The sequence below is a fragment of the Branchiostoma belcheri genome, unplaced genomic scaffold (genome assembly GCF_001625305.1).
Source record: "Branchiostoma belcheri isolate BF01 breed outbred unplaced genomic scaffold, Haploidv18h27 scaffold139, whole genome shotgun sequence".
Lineage (NCBI taxonomy): Eukaryota > Metazoa > Chordata > Leptocardii > Amphioxiformes > Branchiostomatidae > Branchiostoma > Branchiostoma belcheri.
Genome location: NW_017802813.1, coordinates 476,564 through 504,130, shown reverse-complemented (window position 1 = coordinate 504,130; position 27,567 = coordinate 476,564). Strand labels below are relative to the sequence as shown.

Sequence of the window (27,567 nt, the reverse complement as noted above, 5' to 3'; positions counted from 1 at the left end):
CCGAAAAAGATCATACATCAACCAGCAATGTAGATATCGTGTATACGTGACAACGTAATAAACTAGGTTAGACTTGAACTACGAAGCGCCCTCCAACGATGGTATATCACAATGCAAGACTATTCCCATAAGAAACACGGCATTGCTGTACTGGCTACATTTTGTTTTCATTCGTGACCAAGCTTATTTACTGCTTATTTACTGCTCTTTTCCTATGCTGAATGGATATAGTAATCTACAAACAAAACCTTTGCCCAGCAAATTCATCGTATCATTCTCATTAAAATCTGCATTTTGCAACTATACCAGCTAGAAGCTACCATTTGCAGACTATACATGGAGTAAAAAGTGCAAATCCATAAAGTGACGTTTCTCTACATGTATACAGCTTCAGTTACTACTTAGCAATACACGAAAACGATCAACCCTTTGTACTAACTTAGCTTGAAATACCATCACAGCACTTAAACGTACTGTCTTTTTTAACTATGAATCCAACACTATGATGCTCATTTCGATCCCCGAACCCCCAATTGCAAACATTAAGTGAAGGTGGATCATGAAGACTTGTAAGGCCATGCTAAAGGTTTTGCATATTATATTTTCCCCTTTTGTTTTCTCAAGTTACTAAGATGTTCTTGCAATGTAAGGTTTTTAAATATTTTTTTTGCTTTGTTTTGTTTTGTTTTGTTTTGTTTTGTTTTGTTTTGTTTTGTTTTGTTTTGTTTTGTTTTGTTTTATTCTATTCTATTCTGGCATTCTACACAACTCCGACTGTACCTTTCGTCCCTATTTCCAAAGCAAATCAACTGCAATACATGTACCTAGACAAATACAACGCATATCCTTTTCTATTGTATATTCAGCAAAACGCACACTGGTGTTAGTAAAACTCTTCTTCTCCTTCTCCTTCCCCGAAGAACTCCTCCACTGTATCGTGCACGGCCCTCTGTACAGTGGCTTGCTCCTCGCTGGACAGGGGAGGGTCGTACAAATTGTCATCATCTGGTGTGAGAGGGATCAGTAGTCAGTTGTGGCATTTTGACATCACACATCGACGTTGACTATAAACTTAGAGACAGAAGGGTTGCCTGAATGGGGCAGAGGCAGAGCGGATCCCATTTCTACGTAGTGGCCTGCCATTGCCAATTGCACTACAAATACAATGCATTGTTTTACCATACATGCATACAGAATATACCTGTCCTTGGTGCTGAACACTATCCAACATACATAGATACAGTACATACAGAACAGGCCTGTCCTTGGTGCTGAACACTATCCATCCATCCTTACATACATAGTATTACATACATATGGAACGGCGTGTAAGAAATTAGTAAGCATTCCACTAATAAAGAGCCTTTTCTTGTTGTATGTTGTGTACAGGATTATAAGATATAAACAACTTTACGTACCCGTTTTCAATGCAGTCCCAAATGTTCAATCCTTAGATCCGAGGTAAGAAACCAAACGCCACCACACTATCACCCTAGAATGTAGTCTGCAAAACCACCGGGTGCGATTCTGGCGCGCAGATGTCGCAAAATTCACATTGAAAATCTTCCTTAACCCGTCTACAAATCTGCATCAACAACTAGGAAAGTGCGGGGAAGTAACATGTATCCACGAAAGTATAGAAGGTCCACATAGAACCTGCACCAAATAAGTGCACCGCACGTAGTGGCCACAAGGTGGCGCTGTTATACCGTGTCAGTGTGGGGACCAAGAAGGCAAAGAAACAAGTTGCACTGTACTGTCAGACTGTCACAGTAGTATTACGATACATCAGATGGGACATAACGCCGGGGGTATTGGGTTTGAGGAGAGTCACACCACAGTAAGAAGTAGGGCTACGTCCCATTACCTGTGGTAGAAACATTCAGTCCCAAGGTCGCACCTGCATGGCACTGTCTTGTTAGACGGAGTCACCCGAAACAACACCTAAAGGCAGTAGCCTCAGACCATTGCGCCTCACCCCACCCATCGTACCCGACACACACACACACACACACACACACACACACACACACACACACACACACACACACACACACACACACACACACACACACACACACACACACACACACACACACACACACGCACACACACACATGCACACGCACCTTTTTCGTGGCCCGTGTACCCCGCGGCGCCCATTTCTGCCATGTCGTCATCGCTCCCCTCCACCATAACCCAACTGTCTTCCTCCTCAGAATGGCTGGACAGTTCGTGTACCTCCACAGGTACAGGGGCCGCGTCCTCACTGCTGCAGGAGTCTTCGGACAGCACGAATGCTGGGGGAGGGTAGTGGATGAAATACCTTTATGCATTGTACGTTTATGTGTAGTACAGGATAAGTCCACGTCATGGCTGGTGTGTTAAACCGGCTACACAGATAATAGATAGAGTCCGGTACCTCACTACACCTACAACGGCTTACGTACACTAGTACTGACAGCACAAACCATAGACGGTTGATAGAAAAAAGCCTTTCCTACCACGATTGATTTGATTTGATTTGATTTGACAATACGTTACCAGAAACAGAATAAAAGGGCATTTGTATTGGTAATAAGACGACCATAGTTCAACTTTTGTACACATGCAGTTGAAAACATTCTTTCATGAAGCCTTATATCATTTATTATAGTAATTAAGTCTAATAAAAATTACCTGTGGCAAGGTAGTGAGTTGTGACCGGGACAATCGAGACGCCCAGGTACGAAGGTGTGGGCTGCGGTCCCACATCCAGGGTGTTCTCCTTCAGAACCTTCTGCAGCTGCCTGAGGGGCGGGTGGAACCTCTTCCGGGCTCGCGGCGTCATCGGGGAGGGCGGTTTCCGGGTGGGGCTCCATGGCAACGGGATAACGATGGATCCCGGCTTCGGAGACAGGATGTCCTCTCTCGGTTTCCATAGTAACAACGCCCTGTCTGCCGGCGACGTCGGAGAGGGCCATGGATATGTTTCTCGCCTTGTGGGCGTTCGGGAGGTGTCCAGAGGCAGGGCGAGCGTCTTCGGTGGTGCCCTCCTCTGACTGGGAGCCTTCTTGACATCTTCCTCGAATTCCTTGTCAGCTTCGTCTTCTGCGAGTAGATCTTCCTTGCTGCTGCGTTTCCTCAGCACTCTTCCCCTGATGCCTTTAGTATCTAATCTCTCACCCTCAGTATCTTCATCGCCAGAGTAGCCCTTTTCGTCTCTGGACGACTCGTCTACCTCCTCTATCGACTCTAGATCCTCTGGTATTTCGTATCTTTCCCTCTCGTCCTCTGGTCCCCTCTCCTGATATTCCTCTGAGGTAGGATCTCCGTGGTCCTCCCTCAACTGCTCTGTCCTGCGGAGTTGCTACAGCATAGTCCTCGTCACTCCTCACCATCTTTACGTCTTGCTTTTCCTCCCCATCTTCCGTTCTTGGTTCTATTTCCTGTTCCTTAGTTTGGGGAACTTCTGACACTTCAGTAGCAGCTTCTTCATGGCCTGGAGGAACTGCAGCCCCTACCGGACTCCCGGAGTCCTTCGTCGGTGTTCTTGTGGGAATACCTGACGGCTTTGCTACGGTGGGTATCTTGGATGGACTTGTCGACTTCCTTGTCGGACTCATTGGTGTTCTAGACGGCGGAGGTGGACTATCCGCCCTCCGCGTTGGACTGGTGGGTAGTTTACTCGGCATTCTGGGGATCCTTGACGGACTAGAAGCTTGTTGGGAGGAATCCGGTGAATGTTCCAGCTGAGTTCGATCAGGACTTTGTTGCTGAGTCGAAGCTTCTGTTGGCTTTGTTGAATGAGGAGGACTCTTTGCTTGAAATGTGGGGATCTTCGACTGTTTCGCCGGCCTTTCCGATTCTGTGGTGTCCGGTGCGTCGTAGAATACATCACCTTCGTTGTCACCCTCTCTGTGTTGAGGTGGTTGAGAGGACACAAAGGCAGCAGCAACAGCGATATCTTCGTGTGGAGAAACGCCCGCCACGCGGGCAACTTTTGTCAGACTCGGGTCTGCTTCAAATGACGTGGCTTCTTCAACAAAGCCTTCTTTCCTTACTTCCTCCCTTTGCTTGTTCAACTCGTTGTCAACATCCCCGTGGTCCGGGGGGTGAGATGGAACAAACGAAGTAGAAAGAGCGACTTCTTCACGTTGAGGAATATCCACGACGTTCGCAAGCTGTGTCATGCTTGGGTCTTCTTCAAATATCGTCGTCCCTTCGACCAAGCCTTGTTCTCTCTTCGTCGGTTTCGGTTTATTCAACTGTCGGACCCTAGTTGGGGATTGCGGTAGTGGAGACCACGGGAGAGGAATGACCACAGAGCTGATCCGAGGGGACAGGATCTCTTCCCTCGACCTCCAGACAACCACGGCCTTGTACGGCGGGGACATCGGACTCTCCGGGGTGACAGGTTCGAATTCGGACGAGGACAGTCCGTCGGGAGAACTGTCGCTCTTCTGTGGGAAGAACTGTGTCTTGGGAGATGCCTCCGTCTCCTTGGTCAACGCCATTTGTGTAGGCCTCACCGGTTTATACGGGCTTAACGGCTCGACTTCGGGTGATGACGGATCGTCTAGGCCCTGTGCCTTACGTTCCGATGTGTCGTCGTCCGCAGTGCTTTGCGTTTCTTGTGGCTTTTCGTATTTCTGATAATCTGATGCAACAACTCCTGGCTGGTATTCGTCCTCTGCCTTGTACATGTCGTACATGTCATAACCTGGCGGAACAACTCCAAGCTGGTAACCTTCCTCTACGAATCCAGTCTGTCTTGGTCCAGTAGACTGGGCTTCTGTCTCCTCTGTGGCCTCAACAGGCATCTCCTGATCTGAAAGCGTGTACGAAGTACCTAAGGTGCCGGCTCCCGTACCAGAGGCCAATGTTGTCGCTGGTAGTGTCGTCTGAGGATCGCTGTCGTGTACTACTACGTCCTGAGTAGCTGATATATGCTTTCTCGTGGCTCCCCCAAACTCAAACAACCTTTGTTTGTCAGGTGATGCTGTAGGGGTCCAGGGCAAAGGGATTGCTATCGAGCCTGGTCTTGGAGAAATGATGTTTTCGAGGGGTTCCCATGGCAGAACGGCCTTATCTGGTGGTGACGTCGGCGCCGTGTATTGTTCTTGAGAGCCCGTTTTTACTGGTCGTGTCGGTTGTTGAGGACTTAGTGGCTCGACCTCGGGTGATGATGGTCCAGCGTCGTCCCGTTCTCTTCTCTGTGATGTGTCATCTTTCACTTTGGATTCTGGTCCTTTTTCCTCGCCAGAGGAGGTGCCAAAACCTGGAGGGACCACTCCACGTTGGTATCCCTCTTCCACATCCGTGAAGTCTGGTTGTCCCGAGCTTTTAGATTGCTCCTCCTCTGACACGTCTGCAGGGGTCTGTTCAGATTCAGTCGGTACGTTCTGGTCTGAGAGCGTGTACGAGGTACATTGAGCGCCGGATTCGGTGTCAGAGATCACCGATGTCGTGGGCTGTTGCGTCTGACGATCACTATCCAGTTCCGTTACCTCTTCAGTAACTGCCACGTGTCTTTTTTTGCCTCCCCCAAATTCAAACGCCTGTTGTTTCGCGGGTGATGGCGTGGGTGTCCAAGGCAATGGAATGGGTATTGAGCCTGGTTTGGGGGAGATTATCTCTTCGACCGGCCTCCATGGGAGGACAGCTTTGTCTGGGGGAGACATCGGTGCCGATTGTTGGATATCTTTAGAGTTCTGGGTCTCAAAATCGACTCTTTCTTTCTCTAACTTATCAGTTGACAGATGGTCGTCCGGTTTGCTCGCGTCTGGAACATTTTCTCCAAAAGCCTGGCTTTGGTCTCCAAATTCAAACGCCTTTTGCTTCTCGGGTGATGGCGTGGGAGTCCAAGGCAATGGAATGGGTATTGAGCCTGGTTTGGGGGAGATTATCTCTTCGACCGGCCTCCATGGGAGGACAGCTTTGTCTGGGGGAGACATCGGTGCCGATTGTTGGATATCTTTAGAGTTCTGGGTCTCAAAGTTGACTCTTTGTTTCTCTAATTTGTCAGGTGACAGTTGGTCGTCTGGTCTGCTCGCGTCTGGAACATCTTCTCCAAACGCCTGACTTTGGTAGGATGTATACAGTGGCGAGAGAATGTCTGTTTCACGGATCTCTGAGTCGACTTGTTGGCTTACTGGTGGCTCTGTAGGCGCTTTGCCTAGAAGAGTTGACGTTGGCGCCGAATGTTGCAGCACTTCAGGTCCACTACTCTGTGATGTTGTGTCTTGCTTGTCCTGTGGCTTGTGCACTCCTATTGGAGTTGGGATTTTGGATTCTGGCGCTCTATCCTTGTCGTGTGCTTCATAACCTGGCGTAACTACCCCATAGCCGTATTCGTCCTCTGCCTTCACCGACCCTGGCTGTCCAGATGTATCAGACTGACTCTGTGTCACCTCTGTGGGGACCTGTTCAGGTTCAGCGGGCACGTCCTGGTCTGACAACGTGTACGAAGTACTCAAGGTGCCACTTTCGGTATCAGAGATCAATGTTGTTGTCGGTTGTTGTTTTGTCTGTTGATGCTCACTATCCTCTTCTGTCGTCTCCTCTTGAACTGTTACGTGTCTTCTCGAAGCTCCACCAAAGTCAAACGCCTTTTGTTTCTCGGGCGATGGCGTGGGGGTCCAAGGCAATGGAATGGCTATAGAGCCTGGCCTGGGTGAGATGATCTCTTCGACCGGCCTCCAAGGCAAAACAGCTTTGTCTGGGGGAGACATCGGCCCTGGATCTTTGGTATCTTTGGAGTGCTGGGTCTCAGAGCTTAGTTTCTCTAACTTGTCAGATGACAGACTGTCGTCAGGTTTGCTCGTGTCATCTGCCGCTTGAACGTTTCCTTGGAAACTCTGACTTTGTTCCGGTTGTGGTGGTGGTGAGAGGATGTCTGTTTCTCGGACCTCTGAGCTGGGTTGTTGGCTTACAGGTGGCCCTGGGGGAGAGACAAGATCAAACCCAATAGGAGGACGCGGTTGCAGAGGAACAGAAGGGCGGGCACCTTCTGGCTGGGATTCCCCGGAGCTGCTTTCCGGGCTGAGTTGGGACGTTTGCGGCGGTTGGCCGGGATGTTGTGTCGTAGGCTGTGGTGGAGGGTAGCACGCGTCGCCTGCCGGTGGGTAGGACAGATTCCCGGCGGTGTCACTGGTTTGCTGTGGATAGTGCGGTACCTGAGAAGGGTACGCTGACGGAACAGACGGGTAGGGACCCTGTGGGAGATTCCCAGCGGTTTCACTTGGCTGCTGCGGATAGTACGGTGCCTGAGGAGGGTATGCTGATATAACAGACGGGTAGGGACCCTGTGGGAGCTGAGGTGGAAATGCTGGATCATGCCTTGGTGGTGGATATGCGGGATGGGGAGGTGGATATGGCGAGCCAGGCGAAGGCTGTTCTTGACCGGTACCTTCGGTCCCTTCTTGCGGAGGATGCCTTGCTGGGTAGGGAAACGCTGGGCCCGGAGGAGTGTAGAAGGGAGATGGGGAGGGGGAGGCTGGTACCTGTCCAGGTGGGTAAGGGGCGTTGGGTGCCGGACCAGGCGGATAAGGGGCTTGGGATGCTTGACTAGGCGGGTAAGGGGCTTGGGTCCCTGTACCAGGTGGATAGGGTGTTTGAGACGCTGGTCCAGGCGGGTAAGTGGCATCGGGAGCTGGGCCTTGTGGGTAAGGAACTTCGGTAGTTGGACCAGGTGGGTAAGGGGCTTGGGTCCCTTGGCCCGGTGGGTAAGGGACTTGGGATGCTGGACCAGGCGGGTGAGGGGCCTGTGAACCTGGACCAGGTGGGTAAGGGGCTTGGGTCGCTGGGTAAGGGACATCGGGTGCTTGTCCAGGTGGGTAGGGGGCTTCGGTCGTTGGTCCGGGCGGATAAGTCGTTTGGGTCGCTGGACTAGGTAGGTAAGGGACATCGGGTGTTGAACCAGGTGGGTAAGAGGATTCAGTCGCTGGACCAGGAGGGTAAGGGGATTCAGTCGCTGGACCAGGAGGGTAAGGGGATTCAGTCGCTGGACCAGGAGGGTAAGGGGATTCAGTCGCTGGACCAGGTGGGTAAGAGGATTCAGTCGCTGGACCAGGTGGGTAAGGGGATTCAGTCGCTGGACCAGGAGGGTAAGGGGATTCAGTCGCTGGACCAGGTGGGTAAGGGGCTTGGGACGTTGGACCAGGAGGGTAAGGGGTTTCGGACGCCTGACCAGGAGGATAAGGAGATTTGGTCCCTGGACCAGGCGGGTAAGGGGCTTGTTGCAATGGACCAGGAGGGTACGGTGCGTGGGGCGCTCCGGGTGGATATGACGGGCCCTGCCCTGGCTGGCCGACCCCCAATTGCCACGGTGAAGAGACCAGGCCCTCGGGATGTGGCGGAAGCTGTGCCGTTCCCTGTAGTGGCTGTGGCACAATAGGCATGGTGGGTTGGTCCGAGGAGGGATACGGAAGGGTGGAGCCAGGCATACCTGTCGTGTTGTCCCCGGCAGGAAGCCCTCCGGCTGGTGGCAACACCGGGGGATAAGCGGACCCTTCATCTGGTCGTTGGTCTCCCTATGAGACGAGAGAATACACTTAAGTCTTTGCAAATTAACTGCTCGGAGGGTAAGTGCAAATAAAGAAGTAGCGTTAACACACAACCGTACACATGCAAAGACAGAGAGTTGAAAATGAGTAAGGTAAAATTAGTAGGCGTCTCTCAAATCCAACGTTTCCTATTGTTTGATTTGACTTTAACATTGAAGGCAGTGCTAATGGACGGATAGTGACCAGCACATTCTATTTTGCCCATCCCCTTGCAACATTCCTTGGTAATGTAGCAGAACTTATGGTTATGATTTTTCGTCTAGAAAGGCATTGGGCAAATTTCAATTCTTGAAGTGTCACCAGATGTTCCTAAAATGTATTTACGACTTTGCGTGACCCAAAATTAACCGTCATCAGCTGTGCCATTAAACCGAAGCATTAGTATTCACACCACGGACGTGCCATGTCAACCATGATTAACCACTTTGAACAGATCCTTTATTTACCACACCTTGTTATGTCTTGAAACAGCAATGTATAATCATAATTCGTCTCGTAATACTGTCTGAACATGTATGTTGTGTAAAACACAAATATGGTTTCAGTGGCGCGGTGGCTTTCGTCATATATATATATGTAGTTCAGTGTAAGATTTTGATGCCGTAGAATTTTCAAGCAAGCTGTGACAGAACCAACCACCGACAAGGATAAGACTTTTTTTCGTATAAAGACAGCTGAATTTTGCAGAACACATGCAAGACTATCTGAAGACTACCGTACCGTCAATTTGTGATCGCACGTCGACAGTGCGACGCATGTGGCAAGATACTAGTAGTCAATCCTAGTTTGTGTTGTGCCAAACGCATTGACCTGAACGGTCCCAGCCCGACCCAACCCCCTTTTGTAATGACGCCGCATATATAATTACCAAAGGCCAAAGTTGAATTGACACATTATAGTCTGCTGCTTTGAAAACAAATATTTTTAGAAGCAAATTGAAAACGATTAGCGTTTCTTGGTAGAAGATATCAGAGGGTATCTACAATGTCTTTAAAGATTTAGAGACCAAACTCTTTAAAGATTTGGAGACAATAGAATTCGTACTCAAGACACCAAAAGAGACATATAATATTCTTGTAGCGTATGCATCGTTTGTCACGTCCGACATAATTATAGAGCGATATTGATGGTTCAACGTACAATTCCAAAGGAACATTTGCACGAACATAATGCAGTGACAACTTTTCAGCGAATCTATTTTTGAAAGCAGGTTCACGGTAATATAACCATAACATTTTCAGCGAACGACAGGAAGTAGAGATACAAGTATAACTATTTTACTCAACATATCAAGAAAAGACTCACACTCTGTTGTTTGTCGTCGTGTGGCGGGTGTCTAGGTTCCTGGCCCTCTCCCGCGGAAGGTATGACAGAGGCCGTCACCCCAGGACAGGTGGGCGGCACCACCACGCTCGCCTTGGCCCGAGACGGCACCGCGTCCGCCGGTCGGTCTGGTTTTCCCCGCGACGGTCCGAACGTCTGAACCGTCTCCTCCTCTTCATCTGTAGTCTGAGCCCTCACTTGCTGTTGGTTCTTGAGTAATGGGTCGGTTTGGATTAACGGTTCCGGCGGTGTCACCTCCCGCTCTACCTTAACGATCGACTGAAACTCCGGTAGTGGTTTTGACTCCAGTGAACTTTTCCTGGTGACCTTCACCTTGGTAGGGGAGGGATCTTGTGGGACGACCGTCGCCTTGGCTTTTGAAGGAAAGGGTTGGACACTTTCTTCAACCAGTGAGTCGTCTACAATAGCGACGGTAGGCTGTGAACTAGGGGGAAGTGCTTCTGGGTCTTGGTAGTGAACTGGAGGTTTCTCCCCAGCAATGTTTTCTTCCTTTTGATACGATACTGGAGGTTGTTGACTCGAGGGAAGGGTAGGTGGTGATTTTACATCTTGTGAGTGAACTGGAGGTGTCTCTGAAACTGTAGGTTGTAACTGTGAACCTGTTCCCGAAGACGGTGTCGTGGTGGCTGTTATGTTGGGAGGGTGGGCGGGAGGGACTACAATTGCCTTGGGTTTCACTGTTTGGGCATCTTCGGGCATCGGTGGCTTTTCCGGCTCCGGACTAATAGTCTGGTACGTCTCCTCTTGAACTTCTTCGGTCTCCATGGCTCTGACCTGATGTTGATTCTTCTTGAAGATGTCTTTGCTTATCAATGACTCTGAAGGTTCGAACGGCCGCTCCACCTTCTCTTCTTGAGGAAGATCTACTTGCACCGGTGCCTCTTCCGAAGGTGTTCGGCGGATCTTAGCCTTGGTGGGAGGAGGCGAAGGCGTGACGACGGTGGCCTTCGCTTGTGATGGAATCGTGTCTGAAAATGTGCTTACTTCTTCGGTCTGTGGTTCTAGAGTTCCCTCTTTAACTTTGTCTCCAAGAGCCTCGTCCCACCTTCTCTTATGAGGGACCCTGGAGTCTTTTGCTTCTTGTTCTTTGACTATGTCCTTAGCACCAACGTCTACTGTGTCACTTGCACTTGGACTGTCGTCTGCTTGGCTCTCTTGATCAGAAATTTTCTGGTCTCTGTCTTGAACGGTGCTTACTTCTTCAGTTTGCTGTTCGGGGGTTTCCTCCTTAGCACCGTTGTCTTCGGTTCCAATAGCTTCGTCCCAGGTCCTTTTATGAGGGCTGCTGGGGTCTTGTGTTTCTTCTTCGACCTTGTCCTTAGCGTCGGGGTCAGGGGAGACAGTTAAAGTGCAGGTCTCTTGCTCAGGCCTCGGAACAACAACATATCCTTCAGTGATGCTTTCGGTCAAGCTCGTGGCCGTTCCAAGCGGTAGTTCGGCTGATTCAGCTCCCTTGGCCCCGTCGTCTACCGTAGTAAGGGCAACACTAGCAGGTTGGGTTGAGATACCAGATGGTGTTCTACCATCATCTCGACCTGACTGTGGAGGGACGTCGGTTGGTTTGCTCTTCTGCACAACTGACTGTCCAGCTGATGGAATAGTCTGTGGTTTGGGATAGGCAGCGGGCGTATATTTTCCTGATGGACCAACTCTTTGTGCCGGAGTGGAAGACCTGATGAAATTTCCGTATCTTCCCTGCCTCATTTCTTCCATCTCCCCAGGAACAACGACGAAGTCTCCTTCCATTCTGTCCCTCTGACCAAACTGTGCTGTCCTACTCCTGTTGTCAGTCGGGCTTCTCATGGGCGAGGCTGTGCGTGTAGTTGGCATGAACTGTGCTGTTCTACTCCTGCTGTCAGTTGAGCTCCTCATTGGCGAAGCTGTGCGTGTAGGTTGCCTGTATGTAGAACGTCCAGGCGTTGTGCTAAACACGTCCGTTCTTGCTGTTCTGTACTGTCCTTGCCCGCTGGGTATGAAAGTTGTTGCTGGTGACCGCCCCCTCCCCAGGCCGCCATGTTGTTTATCCCTCCACGATCCTGTCTCTGTCGCCGTCGCTCCAGGGACGACACCGGTAGCACCACGATACCCTCCCGTGTACGTAGACGGTATGTCCCGCGGCGCGGTACCGGGTTGAGGGGTCCTCGTCGGCGGTTCGTACGGCCTCCCTGACGCGCCATAACGCGAAGTGTGCGTCGCTGTTGTTGTTGAATACCTCTGGCTGCCGACAGAGGCCTTGGCTTCCTGTCCTGTGCGGTCGGTCTTACCTGGATCTCTCTCTTGTCTCTCCGACTCTTTCACCACGTAGCGATACTTCTTGCTCCCCTTGTTCCAGCGAATCATGGTGACAACACAGACAAAGCAAACTGTAGAAAGACCTCTTATTACGGATACAAAGAAGACACCACCATGTACGAGACGTTGAACAGACAGTACGTGTTGCCAAACTGGGCGGACCTTAGAGAATAAAGGGACGTGTGACAGCGGATGAGTAAGTTGTTTGCTCACGTGGAAAATGCGCGGCACGCCTGAGGAAAATATGGCGGCATGTCTTTAACAAATCTACCTTCAGGAGGGTCACCTTCTGAACTGTCAATAATCTTACATGATTGTCAACAAGATAATTAACCCGATATTAATCCATAAACACATGGGTATATCATTGATATATCATTATCAAATATTCATACATATCTTAGTATATTCATCCTTACGATAATAGACAGTGTATATAACGCCAAATAAACTAATATCGATTCAAAAGTTTGAAGTGTGTCTTTTTTGTTGTCGTTTTCCTGCGTTTTACAGACAGACCATCTGTATGTGCTAGGAATAGAGAAACGTTAACGTTATGTAGAAAACAGGTTGTTCAAGTGCATAGCTTGTAGAGTTTACGCCTATGCTTATGAGCTGGCCTTGTGCCAAAACAACAGTAAGCATGCAATGTTGTTTACAGTTTTAAGTATCTGAAGACTTCAAGAGTATCTGCTGAAGAAGACATTAATGCATAGTTGAGGTACTCAAGCATCTGCGACGACAGATTCAAAGCCCTAAAATTCCTATCGTTCAGGGGAGAGTCCATATTGACAGCGAAGCATTGTGATCATATGCAAAAGTATATGGTTGAAGTCAAGACTACGTGTTTATTCCGTACCCATATTTTAGATCGAACACAGACATTGGGAAGACGTGCCAACAGTCTGGGTGATCGTTACGCGAGTATGGTCACGTACGGTCTCGTCTGTCACAATATGTTATTGTCAAATCATTTGTAAGACACGATGCTCCCAAGAGAAATATTAAACACGTCAACTATATATACACAGTCAAATAGCGTTACTCATGTTTATACGTTTTACGGTGGCTTTGTGTCGATTGTCGTTGTCTCTTTGCCCTCGAATGAAGTGATAAACCCTCGGTAGATAGGGACGAATTTTGGGTTTCGGTCGTTGACCTGTTAAGAGGTCTATTTGACGTTGTCTGTGAAGCTGGTTACCTCGGTATCAATGACCGGATATCTTCTCAGAAAAGCCCGCATCTCTAAGAATACCGGGGTGGTAAAATGCCTTTAGCCAGGGACGGTTGAACATTCAATACTTCAGTGACACATTTGGAATCGTCACATCAAAATGGCCGTTCAATTGAGAAAGCTACAGTAACGTTACGGGCTCAGTCAGAAATCTCAATAGGTGGGGTATCAAGCCCAATGCGTTCCTACCATCATGATAGATATACCTGTCCACGTCCCTCGACATTAAATGATTTTCCCCTCAACAAGAACAGGTTTGGAGCGGAGGTACGTGCCTGGGGCATGGAGTGACACAAAGGGCGGAACGTCGTTTGGTTCCGATCCAACGCACAGGTAAAATGGCGAAGGGGTAAAAGGTCATATTGTGTACAATACAGTCGAAATGTCTAGCAGTGTTTTGTGGTTTTCTAAGAACAAGAGAAGACATTATACTTGACATGATTAAAAGGACAAATTATAGAGAAATCCGATCTATGCAATGATAACTGACCGCAGATTCTAACACAGAGTAATGATAATTACTGATGTGTGGTGACCCCTCGAATGACCTGTCTGTTTACATTCAGATCATACCGCATCATTTTTAAGACATGTCATTTACTAATTTGTCGCTAGAGGTCAGATTGTTACTGTTGTCATCCAATTGGAACAGGTGGGTAGCCTAGACAAGTCAAACAAGCTAAGGAAACCGCTAGGAGGCGTGCCTGTTATGTACAGCCAAATCGTCAATTCGCACTTACATGAGTACCCACTATCTATAATCTCCACACAATGTACTAGTATAAGCTGCTATGTCAACTATCAAAATGGAACTAAGCCTTAGTTTGAAGTCAGGGAGTGTCCCATAAAGACTTCAATCCAACTGTCGAAGCTTGACGATGAATTTATTTCATTCATGTAACAACTTGGATAACTCTTTGACACACACAAAAATGCTTAATGTAGTACCTCAAGGTTTGGAGAAGAAATGATTACTTGTACGCACGGAGTCCACGATTATGAAGTTTAGCAAAATTACGATCCTTGTGGCATGACACTGACATGTATCAATCCTGTATACAACAAGCTTCTACTTTTCTATATTCTTTCATTTCAACATTCGGTAACAACAAGTCTAAGCACGGTAGTCTAAGCTAGATACTAGTTACTAATGAACAGGTTAGGAAATAAGCACAGCTTGTGGGCAATGTTCGCGTATTTTCCGATTTTAGAATGGATATAGCTAGGACTAGGCTGTTCTAAACGCTGGTGTCGTTGGTTGCCTACGTTCAAACAAAACAAGCAAACAAACAAACAAATAACATAACGGCAATGACGTTTGGGACAAAATATAAAAGAAAACAACGCAAATGAGCAATTATTACGACCTGGTCTGACTTGAAATTGTTTCAAACGTTACAATCCTCTGCAGCCTGGCCCTGCCCGGCAGGCTCGTGGTACACGTTGTGCGGGACTGCGTGCAATATCTTCATGACAACTCGCCGTTTCGGACGGAGGTCCGTACACTTGCGGAGCCTGCTCCACAGTTTGTTCAACACGTCAATCGGACCGCTGTACGATATCTTCCACTTGGACAGCACCAGCATCACGAACCAGTAAACCGCCAACACGCCGAACCCGATGCTGAGGTACAAGATCTTGGTTTGGTCCAGATCCAGCCAAGACTCCATCGCGACCGTGTACGCCACTCCCCCGAAGACCACCAACCCCCAGGTGATCAGAGGGACGATCGGTATGAAGTTTGTCACGATCTTCTTCCTCCCGCTAGTTCCCCACCCGGTCTTGTTGATGGTGAAGATGGCCCAGTACTTGATAGGAACAAGGCTGGTCATGTAGAGGAACGAGTACATGGATGTGTACATCATCACGGCGTCTCCGCGCAAGAAGCTGGCGTAGATGGACTTGAGTATCCCGACGATCTGGATGACCAGGAGGGTGAGGATGATGTTCCAGAGGAGGCCGCTGTAGCAGAGGCGGACCACGGTGATGGTGACCAGCAGGGGGAAAGTCGTCGTCACGACGGCTTCGTACGCCATCCACAGGTGGTGCTTGTGGAACCACATGGCGTTGTACAGCAGCTCGCGGAAGTACGACTTTGTCCAGCGGGTCTGCTGGTTGAGCCAGCGGAGGTACTGGGCGGGCGTCTCCGTGTAGGCGAAGGAGCGGAGGGTGTACTTGGTGCCGTAGCCGAGGCTGAGGATTCGGTTGGTGAGGTGGCGGTCGTCGCCGAAGGTACACCGGGTTCCGAGGAAGGTTTGCTTGTACCAGTCGTCGACGAAGTCCTGGAGAAGATCGTTACGATACAAGCCGAGCGGCCCGCTGATGCAGCCCACACAGTTGAAGTAGGACTGACAGGCGCGCTCGATGTTGAAGGCCATCCAGTAGCGCAGGCTGCTGAGGAACGAGATCCACGAGTCCGAAGGGTTCCAGATTCGCAGCTCGCCCCCTACAGCCCCAATGGACTCGTCTGCGACCAGAATCTTCGCCATCTCTCTCGTGCACTGTGAATCCAAGATGGTGTCCGAGTCACACACCTGGATGTAGTCCACCGTGTTTCCTAGAGCTTTAAAAGCCGTGTACATGACCTCCCGCTTCCCTCCCCACTTCTGCATGACACAAACATACCGGTTGTTCTGTATCGTCTCCTCCAACACCCTATTCGTGCCGTGTACTACCATCGGTCCCCCGTTTTTCACGGTATCTACCCCTGAACACGGTTTGCTCAAGGATGCCATCTTCAGCTGTACTTTGAGTGGGACCTTCACGTGATAGTTCTGCTGACTGACGCACGTTTCTGCCTCCTGGCCGAACACGTCCATGAATATCTCCCTCATGTAGAGGTCATCCTTCTTATTTCCGTCTATAACCATAATGACCTTGAGATCGGGGTAGTCAATGTCACGGGCTGACTCCAGGCACTTGCGCAGGAGGAAGGGGTCCTCTTGGTACGCCGAGATGCACAGGGCGACTTTCTTGTTCTTACAGTCGGGCAGCTCTTCTGTTCTGATCCTCCGGTTCTCGATGAGGGCGAAGACGCTCTGCATGACGAGGTGGAAGAACAAGATGGCGCCGTACAGGCCGAAGGACAGGTAGCCGTCGGCGGTGTTGATGAAGCGCAGACCGTAGGCGTACGCCACGACCAGCCCGCCCCAGAGAAGTACACAGAACGCCGCGGTCAGGATGATGCGGAACACCTGCTGGCACTGCATCTACAAGGGGCACAAAAACACGTTTTACAGAGTAGAATATCCTTGAAAGAACCCGATACACTATTCGAAGATCATGACGAGTGTTTGTCTAAATATGCTAGCCGTAGCATAAGAAAGAAGATGAAGAAAGAAAGAAAGAAAGAAAATTAAAGAAAGAAAGAAAGAAATATGACAAAAGAAAGGAGAAGAAAATATTGTGTATTTAGTAGCTAGTCAGGAATATGAATCATAGAGCGATCAATTGTTTGTTGTATCCAGAACCGTGTTTTATCCAGACCGGTACCATGCTCGGGCACTGTTCTAGATAGTCCACTCATATCTAGAACCGTGACCGGGGCAAATCTACTTTCTAGATACGCGGTGACTATCCAGACTGTGACGGTGCCTGATCCTCACCCAACCCATCCAGGCAAAGAACTAGCAGTGGGGTCGTGTGGCGTAGCGGCAGCGTTCTCGACTCGGAACCAGAGGCCGCGGGTTCGAGTCCTGACATGCCACCGATCTTGTGCCCTTGGGAAAGGCACTTTGCACGACTTTCCTCACTTTGCTCAGGTGTAAATATTGTACTGTCCCTGTGTTGGTGGCGGCATTAATATAAGTTGAAAAAACTTGAGTGTGTTGTCACCACGTCTTGTGATTACATGTTTCGGAATATATATATAAAAAAAAAACTAGCTCTGTATACTCGTACAATAGCGTCCTTGCCCTTTAACAGTAAGAGCAAATTCATCGTGGCTGGAGGACATGTACATATTCCCGGAGTGGCTTATCTTTTCTAACCATTGTTGGAAATGTAAATCAAGTCATTCTTTCTTTTGTTAGCACGTGCTCAAGTAAGACATGTCGTATTTTCTTGGAGGTCAGTAGACGATAAATTCTCCTTTATTGTAGTTAATAGGTGGTCTGGAGATCGCGTTGCTTTGAAAAGAACCTACCGTTACATGTAGATTGTGTAACGGGTAACTTATGATCTTATCATGTCAACCTACGGGAGTACGCCGTGCATCGTCAGAAGGCACACGCATGCCCAGAATAATAGTGGTATCACACAGTGAGTTTAAAAAAGTTAAAGAGCATTCCCGCGTCTAGTGGCGCATAGGGCGGCGCCCATCTCCTTTTTTGGGCCACACAGCGGTGCAATCACTACAGTAGGGGGCTAGTCCACTGGTAGTGGTGTGTGTGTTAACTCCCATACTCTTTCCCAAATACTGAGTGCTATATAAAGCAGAGAAAGCAGTATGTACCATTTTTACAGTGCGTGAGTCGGCTGGTAAATTTACCCTAGACTGACGTTTAGTAACCAGGCCAGTGCGTAGCCCTTCGAGGCATGAATGTAGCATAAAGGTCTTTCATTCGTTCATTCATTTTTCCTTCCAGAAGACTGATGACCAGACAGGTTCTGTCCTTGTAAGTCAGTCATTAGTCCTGCCATTCATTTCACCCTGCAGGTCAGGATAATTGAATCAGTTGAAGTAGGAGATAAACCTACTTTACGATGAAAACTCTATTCCCTGTATAGAGGTATCACAGTGGGTGTTTGAAGCAATACCTGTCATAGGGTGTTCCTAATTTATATTGTGCCCAGGAGGTATAACATTAAATGCGAGAACGTACTCAGTGGTTATCACGATCTACATTGTACTTCTCAAATAAAGGAACTGTTTTTGCATCAACAAACACAGATTACATGCCCCACAAGTTGACCGGACGGGCAACATGCACCGCAAATGAACTTGCACTGTATTTCTGCTTCAGTAGTGTGAGCCTGCGACAATCGACCGTTGTGAGCTCCGGGTTCCACCGTGTGTGGTTACCGTTTGGTGAGATATACATGCTGCTTGGTTAATCAATCGCAAAGGAAACGTTCCAAAGACACGATCTTGTGTGTTTGTGTGGGAAAGGAACGTGCCTGTACATAACGAGCTTCTGTCGTAACCTACAAAAGGCAAGTGTAGCGTCTATGAAAATGAAATACAATTTGCTATCGTGTATTCTGTATCTGAAGACAAAATCCTTGACCCAAAAGCACCACAATTTCTCAGAATCCACCAAAGAACTGTCCCTCACAAACCACTGAAAAGACTTTGAAATACTTTCTCCTTACATTGTACGAAATCTCAAGAAAATTGTACGAAAAACTTTTAGGTCTAGCGTATCGTAGTGGATTGTTTGGAGGGAAAGATGTGGTGACATTGTACCATCACTTCCACAGTCCCAATACAATCACGAAAACCCAAACACTTCAAAATTCTGAAATCTCCGATTTCTCGTTTTATTTTGCTTCGTCGGCTAAGCATCGATCATTGGTGCGATTTCTTATAGTATATGTACATAATGACCAAAATAAAGGTCTTCATTCAATGACCATAATGCCTCAGGCATAGGGACTACAGATGATGTGCTTGGTGTCTTTCAAATCTGTCTTGACAAGACAAGACAAGACCTGTCCGGGAAAGGTCGTTGCCCTCATGGTCGGACAGGTTACGCCATGTTAGCTGGTGTGTTATGCCTAAGTTAGCTGGTGTGTTACGCCGAAGGGCGGTTATACCGACTATACAGATACAGATTCAGATGTTTCTTGCTTTGATGCGATCATACACTTTTTTTTGCTATGGAAAATTCACGGAACAAGAACTCTATGGTGATACAGCAAAGTTCATAGATAAATCCTTTTATGTTAAGACCAAAAATCACCCCAACTACATTTTATCACCAAGTTAAGGTACAATAACATGCTATTAAGTCAGTTGGTGGCTCGTAAAAGTAACTACACGAACAAGGGCTCCGGACGTACAGGTTGCTATATATGTTTTATGTCCTGTCGTGGTACCTTATCTAATCCTTTCTACGAAATGTTGTAAATACGCAGAATGTTTCTCTATGGTAACTTGCCATAACCGTTAATGATAACATGGTTTTGGGCCACCTAATGATGACTCGTAAACACCTGCAATAATCTGCCATCAGGAAAGGTAAACAGGCTCTTCTGACCCGTAAAATTGGTTTTCTTTGTTGCAGTGGCTATCTTTTTAGTAAAGCTATGTGTACTGTTTCCCTACATAACTTGTCTCTAGAATCCTACAACCAGCTGTTTTTCAAGTGTTTCATCATGTTACCGTTTATACCAAAATGGCTAAAGGCGCCTTCAGACAACACCTATTAAAGAGATCGCTTGAGTAGCCTCTGGTATAGCATTTACTGCAATTACATACTGTGAATCACTCATTTCTCTGATCCAAATTGTACTTTAAGATTCGAAAGTTCCCTGGTTCCCTGGCTTAGGCTAAATCGCTAATTCTATTATGAATGCGCAGGGCTGTGTTCTATCAACGCGCTGATGTTTTCAAATATTGCTCCAGGGGGTCACCTGTTAGACAAGTGCGTTATGGAAAGTAAATAGATTTAGAGGTCAGCTAATCAGGCATATTTTTCATAGATATCAAGTTGGCACACACACATTATACTTCAACCGTCATTTCTTGTCATTTCATCCAACATATTGCTTGTTCCATGACCGCGAAAAACTCTGTAACCCACCACAGAACCACATGTACATTTACGTCATTGGGGATCATTTTCCTTTCTCTAATTGCTGTATATTTAAACCTTAAACACCACAAGCTGACTGTATCTTCTTATAAGACGAAGTACGTACCTTTGTGTGTGAAAAGTTGAGACGCCTGTTCAGCAGAGAAGTGCAGCCAACACACAACAAGCTTCCGAAATCAGGACAGGCAAGCTTCAGTAGCACCAGTGTTGGACCCGCGTCCCTCAGAGCAACTGCCGAGCCCCTCTGTGTGCAGGTTGTTAAGAAACTTTCCTGTAGCCTGAGGCGGCTGTGTGTGCTAACACGTGTGTCGCGGGTCACTGACCAGTTCACTTGAAATCGTGAAGGCCGGATTACACCACTGACTGACGGCACTGCAAATCTTATGTATACTTAGACGTCCAACAAAAGATTAAGTCTGTAATAGTGTAAAGCTCAGACCAATGAGATTTAAATCGCCTTGCTCAGTCGACGGGCAATGGAACGATATCCCGCTCACATGTTTTAAACCTTAGATCAATCAACTGATGTTCTGATACATAGGTTTACAGCATAGGTTTACAGCAATGCGAATTTCATCATGCTAGCTGGCGCATTGTTCAACTTGGTTAAACAACGGGGATGCAAAGCAGTGTAGCATTGAGATCATCAACAAGAGACGAAGTCTTGTCACGCAACGCGCTGCAACATTAGCATCACCAGGGGATCAAAATCTTACAATGATCACACGACCATGAAGTTCACTGTGTACTGAAGCTTTAGTGCACAGTGAACCAGTAACAGGCTAGCTTCAGTGCAGTGCACAGTGAACCTGTAACAGGCTAGCTTTGAACAGTGCAAAGTGAACCATTCAAAATTGCACTGATGAAAATGATAGACGGTCAAAACCTAAAGTTCGATGAAGTTAGTAAATCTCTTGTGTAAAATTAAAAAAATAACGAACATGTGCGACAAAATACTTCCCACCCGTACCCTTCCATCTTCCCCCTACCCCACTCGTACCCTTCCTCTACTCTCCCCCCTACCCCACTCGTACCCCACAAAATTCATTGTCATCAAGCACACTTTTTAAAGGCAATATTGTACAAGTGGTGCTCCTTTAATATGCTGTAGCGACTTTAAAGGGCAAGAATATTCAGTCCGATACATACACGAAAACACAGACTCATACAAGACAAGACGCCAAGATACATGAGAACTTTTAGTGTAATCCTGGACAGAAAATGGACATGTGTCAAAACCAATGAAATCAACTGGATCCTGAGTCAACACAACATAAATAAACCATGTTTAAAATCACCCCCTGTAGATTAAAAACGAACAGAAAATGTTACACATGAAAGACGACTGTCTCTCCAGACCACTCTCGTTCCCAGGATCACCTCTGCGGGGGCTGGGAACGAGAATCGTCAAGGCTACACCACCAGTTGTTCTAGTTCCCAACTGTATACTTGCCATCGCACTCGAAAATAAAAGCAGTAAATACATTATTACAACTTCAGCACACAAATAGATTTTGTCCTCCTTTGCAAAAGCATGTCCAGTCTACTGAATACACCATGTAGATTACCAGAATTGGGGTGTGCCTATGTTATAAAGCCAGAAAATGTACAGGCGTAGTGTTAAAGCAAAATCAATTACTCAGTGCTATTCTCGCAAGCTTTCAAGTTATACTAGTATCATGTATAAACCAAAACTAAGACAGATATACAATGTACTTATGTCATGACTAAAAGTCACCTGCCATCAAATTGTCAAAACATACTGAAAACATCACTTCTCAAAATAACCAGTAACTGAAGCATGTGTACTTATCAACTTCAAATCTAGATGTCTAGGTTTTTGTTGACACTCCACTCATCTGTCTATTGCTCATATCACTATTATCAGCACTTAACGTTATCACAGACATTTGGTTGAGCAAAGAATACAGTACTGGTCCTAAAGTCCACATATGTAGGGGTTATTCCATTAAAGAAGTGGAGGGAGGCAGTAATGATAAAAATGAAGCAATGGGGGCCGGGGGTTAACTGAATAAGGGAGGGGGGGTCAAAAATGTTATCTGAGTGTATTCAATCCTGCTTAGATAGACTACATGTATTACAGGTCGTTTTTTTTGCCATGGAATTTTGTGGATGTAAAACTTCAACATAAAAGTTTAAAAAAAAATAGTGTTTCAAAAATTAAAAGCTTGAGAAAGAAATGAATCAGTTTCAAACTAGGTGTCAAAAACTGTTGTTGCCACCTAGGCCTAAACTTCTTACTTGCAATAACCGTTGATCATAGTTAGAAAATATATAACAGGTTCTTGTCGACTATTTTTTAAGGGAATACTATTTGTCAAAAAGGTATGGAAATATGTCAATCATGTAGCAACATTACTCATTCAGGACTCCTATAGTCAATTACAAAAAAGTACTATTGATAAACATTATCACAATCTGGTAATAGCCTCCTTCATCAAGCCAGTATAACAAGAACATACTGTAATACCAACTACAACACAAATATGCTCCAGGTACTTTTGTTACAATCATTTGATACAACACAAGAACTCATTCATAACAATAACGCAATCTTATTGGGTCTTACAACATGTAACAGTATGATAGCTCTTTCTGAGCTTCCTGGACCATATGGGGAGGGGGGTGAGTAGCCAGTCTGGGGTGTGGGAAGATTTGGGTAGCTAAGCACGTTGGCAGAACGTACTGCACCTCCGCGAAACACTGATTTTTCACGGTTTTCGTTGGATGTTTGGTCAACGTTGCATCAGAATTTTTGCCTTTTGTAGAAGATATCTTTTGAGACACAACATTTGGAAACTACAGATGGGATGTTAACCATATATGCATGAATATGACCTTATATTAGATGTTCTGCCAAAGTACTACGGGTTCCACGCAGGTGCAGTACATTTTACCCACATGCTGGGTGGCTGATGGGTTGAAGAACATGGCACCAAATTCAGGACACAGATTACAAACACTCTCTTAGTGCAATACTAGCAGGACTAAACACACTACTAGCCTGCACCATTCTTATGCCCTTCACCACATTTGTACATTCAGAAATGGTCACTATACATGAGAAGAAATCACAGTTGACTCTTCAAGACAACACAGCTGCTACATCTCTTACTAACTGCAAATTAAATCTGAGCTTCTTAAATATGACAAAATCCCTTCCTGTTTAGAAAGAAACAAAGGCTTGCAGTTCAATAATGGTAAATGATAAATACATGTAGAGTCTACATAACATGTTATTGTGAAACTACAAAAGTGTTCTGACAATACTGACTTATTTTTTCACACTTATGGTTCCAATGTCATGCCATGATGGCTTGTATCGAGTATCAACCACGTGACTCAGTGTTGTCATAATCTGGTCATTACAAGCTCTGATTGTAAGTTATAAGAATCACCTATAATCTTTAAGACTCAGGGAGTTAAAGTCCATTGGGCTGAATCCTTTCTTGCAGACATTCTAGGATACAAGTCAAGATGGAATTACATGTACAAGAGTATACATGCACATATAAAAATCTATTTGTCTCTAGTATGAATACCCATTATGTAAATATGGTTATCTATTGTTACAAAACTATGAATGCCATAATCTTTTCAATTACACAAATAGGGCCTCTATCATTAGAAAATTTTGTCAGTTCTTCTAAGTGAACTGATTACCATGAAAATGATTAGTAACTCACTTCACTTGTACATGCATGTTATGAACATGATGTTTTCCTTATTTTTCACTAAGACCTTGATGTATGGCACTTGCATATTGTGAACACAAACATGCAGCTGATTCAATGTGAGTGCATCATTGCATTTTTGTTCTATAGCTTACATTAATGTACAACAGTAAAATACAAACTACTCTAAAATCTACCCCAATTGTCTACTCCACTGTAGTGCATATGAATACATGTAGACAGATACATGACATGTATAAAAACTGGCTCCGCCCCTGAGGCATAGCCAAAACTGTCCTACCACTATGTGGACGGACAGACATCAGACAACTTGCCTTTTACAGATAACATTTTTTTTTAGAACTAATACAGACACCATAAAAAGCATGGCAAGATGTGCTTAGGCTTCCTTGGCTTTAGAGGCACTTGAAATGTCAGTTTATACTCACAGAAGTCAAAACTTGAGATGAGGAGGACACAACTTTGGGTGTATGTTCCATATGACTATCTTTTCTCAAATTGTATTACAGTATACAATAACTTGCTGTTAGGAAATCATGTTTGTCTAAAGCCACGAGGTCTTTATTTCAGTGTTATCATCCAATTTCATTTTTCTTTTTGTTGTGATTCTTTTCTTCTTTTCTTTCTTTGCCACCCCGTCGGTTTAACTCTCCTTCCTGCTGAAGATGCGGGTTCGACTGGCTGAGAAGGTGGCACTGCTGATCACCTCCATCCACCTGCACACAACATATACACACACACACACATCACATACAGTACAGAGGCTGGCTACCTCCACAGAGATCACAAATAACAGGCCGTAGTAATAGAAACAGCGAGATGCTAGACTGTCCGAGAGCAAGAACAAATAGATATAAGAACTCGCCTATACCGTTTATGGACCAACTACTCAATAACCATGGACTGAACCCCTGACTCTTAGTACAGTGTTCTGGATCAAATGTAGTACAGGAATTTATAATGGATGAAACATGTATCTTTATTGGTTTGTTAATCGTTCACCTATATAACTTATATTAGATTGCAAATCTGTTCTTTTAATGTTCCGATGTTTTGTAAATTGGTTTAAATTTTAGTTGTTTTTAACTGCGAAAAACCAATAAATCCATCTTGGACTTGAACTCTTGAACTTGAACATACAAACCACATCTTTGCAATGGCACTTTGAATTAATTGGGGCCGTGTGGCGTGACGGCAGAGGTCCCGGGTTCAAACCCTGCCTTGTCATCAATCTTGGGTGGAGGCCTGGCAAACCTCATCTTGTATTAGCCACAAAAACTACAGGTAGAAGAATTTTCAGCTTAAGTTGAAGGCAGTTGCCTTAAAATGAAAGAAGAAGAAAAAGAAGAACTGACCTGCCGAAGGTGTACTCGCTCTCTGCGCGGAAGAAGTACACGTGTGTCTTGAACTGGAGCTTGAAGACGTAGTCCTTGTGGATGTTGTCAGTTTCTCCAGGCGTCGACACCTGGTAACCCAGCAGGGGCAGGCTAGCCAGGGGGTAATCATCCTGTAAACCAATCACACGGTCAGACTCTTAACAACACATGTACTCCAGGAAATTATGAGAGGTTCAACACTATTGGTGACATAAGGGTGGGAGGGGGGCATAAAGGATTGAGACAAAACATACCTGATGAGTCTTGTAGAAGAACAGACAGAAGTTGGTGAAGACGACCCAAAGCTTCTGCCATCCGTTGCTGTTCTTAAATTTTCTCAGAAGATATCCACTCAGCTGGTTCTGTGGAAGAAAAAGATGACATACTTTGTACTTATGAAATAAACTTTCTTACTCAAACCAACACATACATAAGGTGACCATGCAGCCCCTCTTGAACTCAGTTCTGCATGGCACTTGCAACATTATGTAACCCAACACCAGTTACCAAGGTGATGTTATTTGTTTGGAACGGAAGAAGAAGACTGGAAGAAACTAAGTAAAAACAATATGTTTTCCTTCGGTAAACATAAAAATTCTTAGTAACCCTCTGACCTCGACAGACTTGGTGTGGTCTGCCATGCTGACGCTGGTGTTCCTGTGCCAGCACACGTGCATGGTGGTGTTGGCGCGGTGGTGGGTGTGGGTACGGTCCAGCGACCCCCGCGGAGAGTGGACGTCATCCTCTGACTCATCCTGACCGTCCTCTCGGTCTGCTCCCATCTCGTCTGACGACCCTGCACACAGAAGATAAAAATGACTAATCTCCAAGCAGATCATATGGTGGCAAGGCAGTGTCCACTGGCCAGAAGAGTGTCCATTAGCTACCATGGGCATACAAACTCCTATGGCTAATGGCTAAAGTCTTTTCACCAAAAGATACACAGCTCTAAATGTGACATTTTTATCTACTCACTGCTGAAGGACGAATCCTGTGAACCCAGTCCTCTTTCGGCTGCATTGACGATTACATCATTGATGTCCTCCATCCACTTGTCTTTCTCCTCCGTCGTACTGTAGGGAAAGTTCACAAGTAACCAACATAATGAATGGGAGTTACTTCTATGGATATTTCTTCTAGGATGCCAGATCTACACACACTGTAATTTCAGGAGCATCAGCCAAAGATGCATCAACATACGATATCCAAGTGAAAGAACCTGATAAGAAATTTAGCTTGATCAAAAATGCAAATAGATTTTTTATCAATTTTCAAAATACACATTGTGTAGACTGCTGCCTTCAAATACAACAGACTCTGTAATTTTCAGCCCTTATAGTTTATATAGGAAACACTTTTCAGGTTAACTGTTTTAAGAACCTTATTTACTGAAACTGGTTACAGGAGACCGTACCTTGCTGCCACCACCACTGACTTGTTGGTGCTGTAGATGGTGAAACAGTTGGCTACAGCACGTTCCATCTCACTCTCCTCAACCTGAAAGTACAGTAACATAGGGTTTATCAACAACACTGGTACTGACAAGAAATACATGAGATACGAAGATACATTCCTACATGTATGTGCATCTGTTGCTGTGGTGACACTGTAAAGTATAGGGTCATGGCAATTTTTCTTTTCTTTTTTAACTTTTATTGACAGTGCGTTGGACCTCTCTCCCTAAACACTTAAGCACAGGTCCCATGCCTGTAATGTACAAACGACAACAACATTAGCAACACAAACTGTGTAAGATGTATGTACATGATTGTGTATTCCTAACTCACCACCATGCCCTGTACAGGCAGTTGTCCATGCACCTTGAACTGGTTTGTAGCCGTCACACCTTTACTGGTGTACAGGATCATATCCGAAAACTGGAGAGAAACATAAAAAAAATATCTATTAGCAAGGACGTGTATCTCCACGTGTGTACATAATACAGTTACTCATTAAACAGCCATCCAATTTAACAAGGAACTAGAGAGGTAATATTCGCAGAGCAAATGCATGATGTTTACCTTCACATGGCCTAGCTCAACAAAGTAATGTACTGCACTGTTCATTCTTACTCAAAGTCAAATACAACAAATACATTCATATGTACATGTATGGTGAGCAGGCTCTCAAACTCTGTTCTGCTACATAATGTAACCCAACACCACAGATTGTCTGCTACAGCACCAGTTACCATGGTGACAGACATCTAGTCCAGGTCATTGACTTTATTTGTTTGGAACGGAAGAGGAAGAAGAAACTCAGCAAAAACAATATACTAGTATTGTAAATATAACTAAGCTA

At 46.0% G+C, this 27,567-nt stretch overlaps 2 protein-coding genes and 1 pseudogene across 5 annotated transcripts in view; all 3 read right to left on the bottom strand.

Annotated features, from left to right (window-relative positions):
* Nucleotides 1-883: 883 nt before the first annotated feature.
* Nucleotides 884-12,333, bottom strand: LOC109464442 (mucin-2-like). The gene is made up of 6 exons (XM_019761426.1): nucleotides 10,768-12,333; nucleotides 9,852-10,515; nucleotides 3,504-8,513; nucleotides 2,680-3,349; nucleotides 2,130-2,300; nucleotides 884-1,005 (listed from the first exon to the last, which is right to left on the bottom strand). The coding sequence occupies exons 1-6, from the start codon at nucleotides 12,228-12,230 to the stop codon at nucleotides 884-886; spliced, it is 8,100 nt and encodes a 2,699-aa protein (XP_019616985.1). The 5' UTR covers nucleotides 12,231-12,333.
* Nucleotides 12,334-14,604: 2,271 nt separating this feature from the next.
* LOC109464488 lies at nucleotides 14,605-16,625 on the bottom strand (annotated as a pseudogene).
* Nucleotides 16,626-22,307: 5,682 nt separating this feature from the next.
* LOC109464467 (FERM, RhoGEF and pleckstrin domain-containing protein 2-like) overlaps nucleotides 22,308-27,567 on the bottom strand; it is a 34,487-nt gene continuing 29,227 nt past the window's right edge. For all 4 annotated transcript variants that reach the window (XM_019761456.1, XM_019761458.1, XM_019761460.1 and 1 more), the window contains exons 23-29: nucleotides 27,054-27,143; nucleotides 26,681-26,763; nucleotides 26,242-26,339; nucleotides 25,881-26,062; nucleotides 25,521-25,628; nucleotides 25,246-25,397; nucleotides 22,308-24,606 (exon numbers count right to left, since the gene is read on the bottom strand). In XM_019761456.1, the coding sequence (XP_019617015.1) occupies nucleotides 24,534-24,606; nucleotides 25,246-25,397; nucleotides 25,521-25,628; nucleotides 25,881-26,062; nucleotides 26,242-26,339; nucleotides 26,681-26,763; nucleotides 27,054-27,143 (786 nt within the window). In that variant the 3' untranslated portion in view covers nucleotides 22,308-24,533. The remainder of the gene's footprint in view (nucleotides 24,607-25,245; nucleotides 25,398-25,520; nucleotides 25,629-25,880; nucleotides 26,063-26,241; nucleotides 26,340-26,680; nucleotides 26,764-27,053; nucleotides 27,144-27,567) is intronic.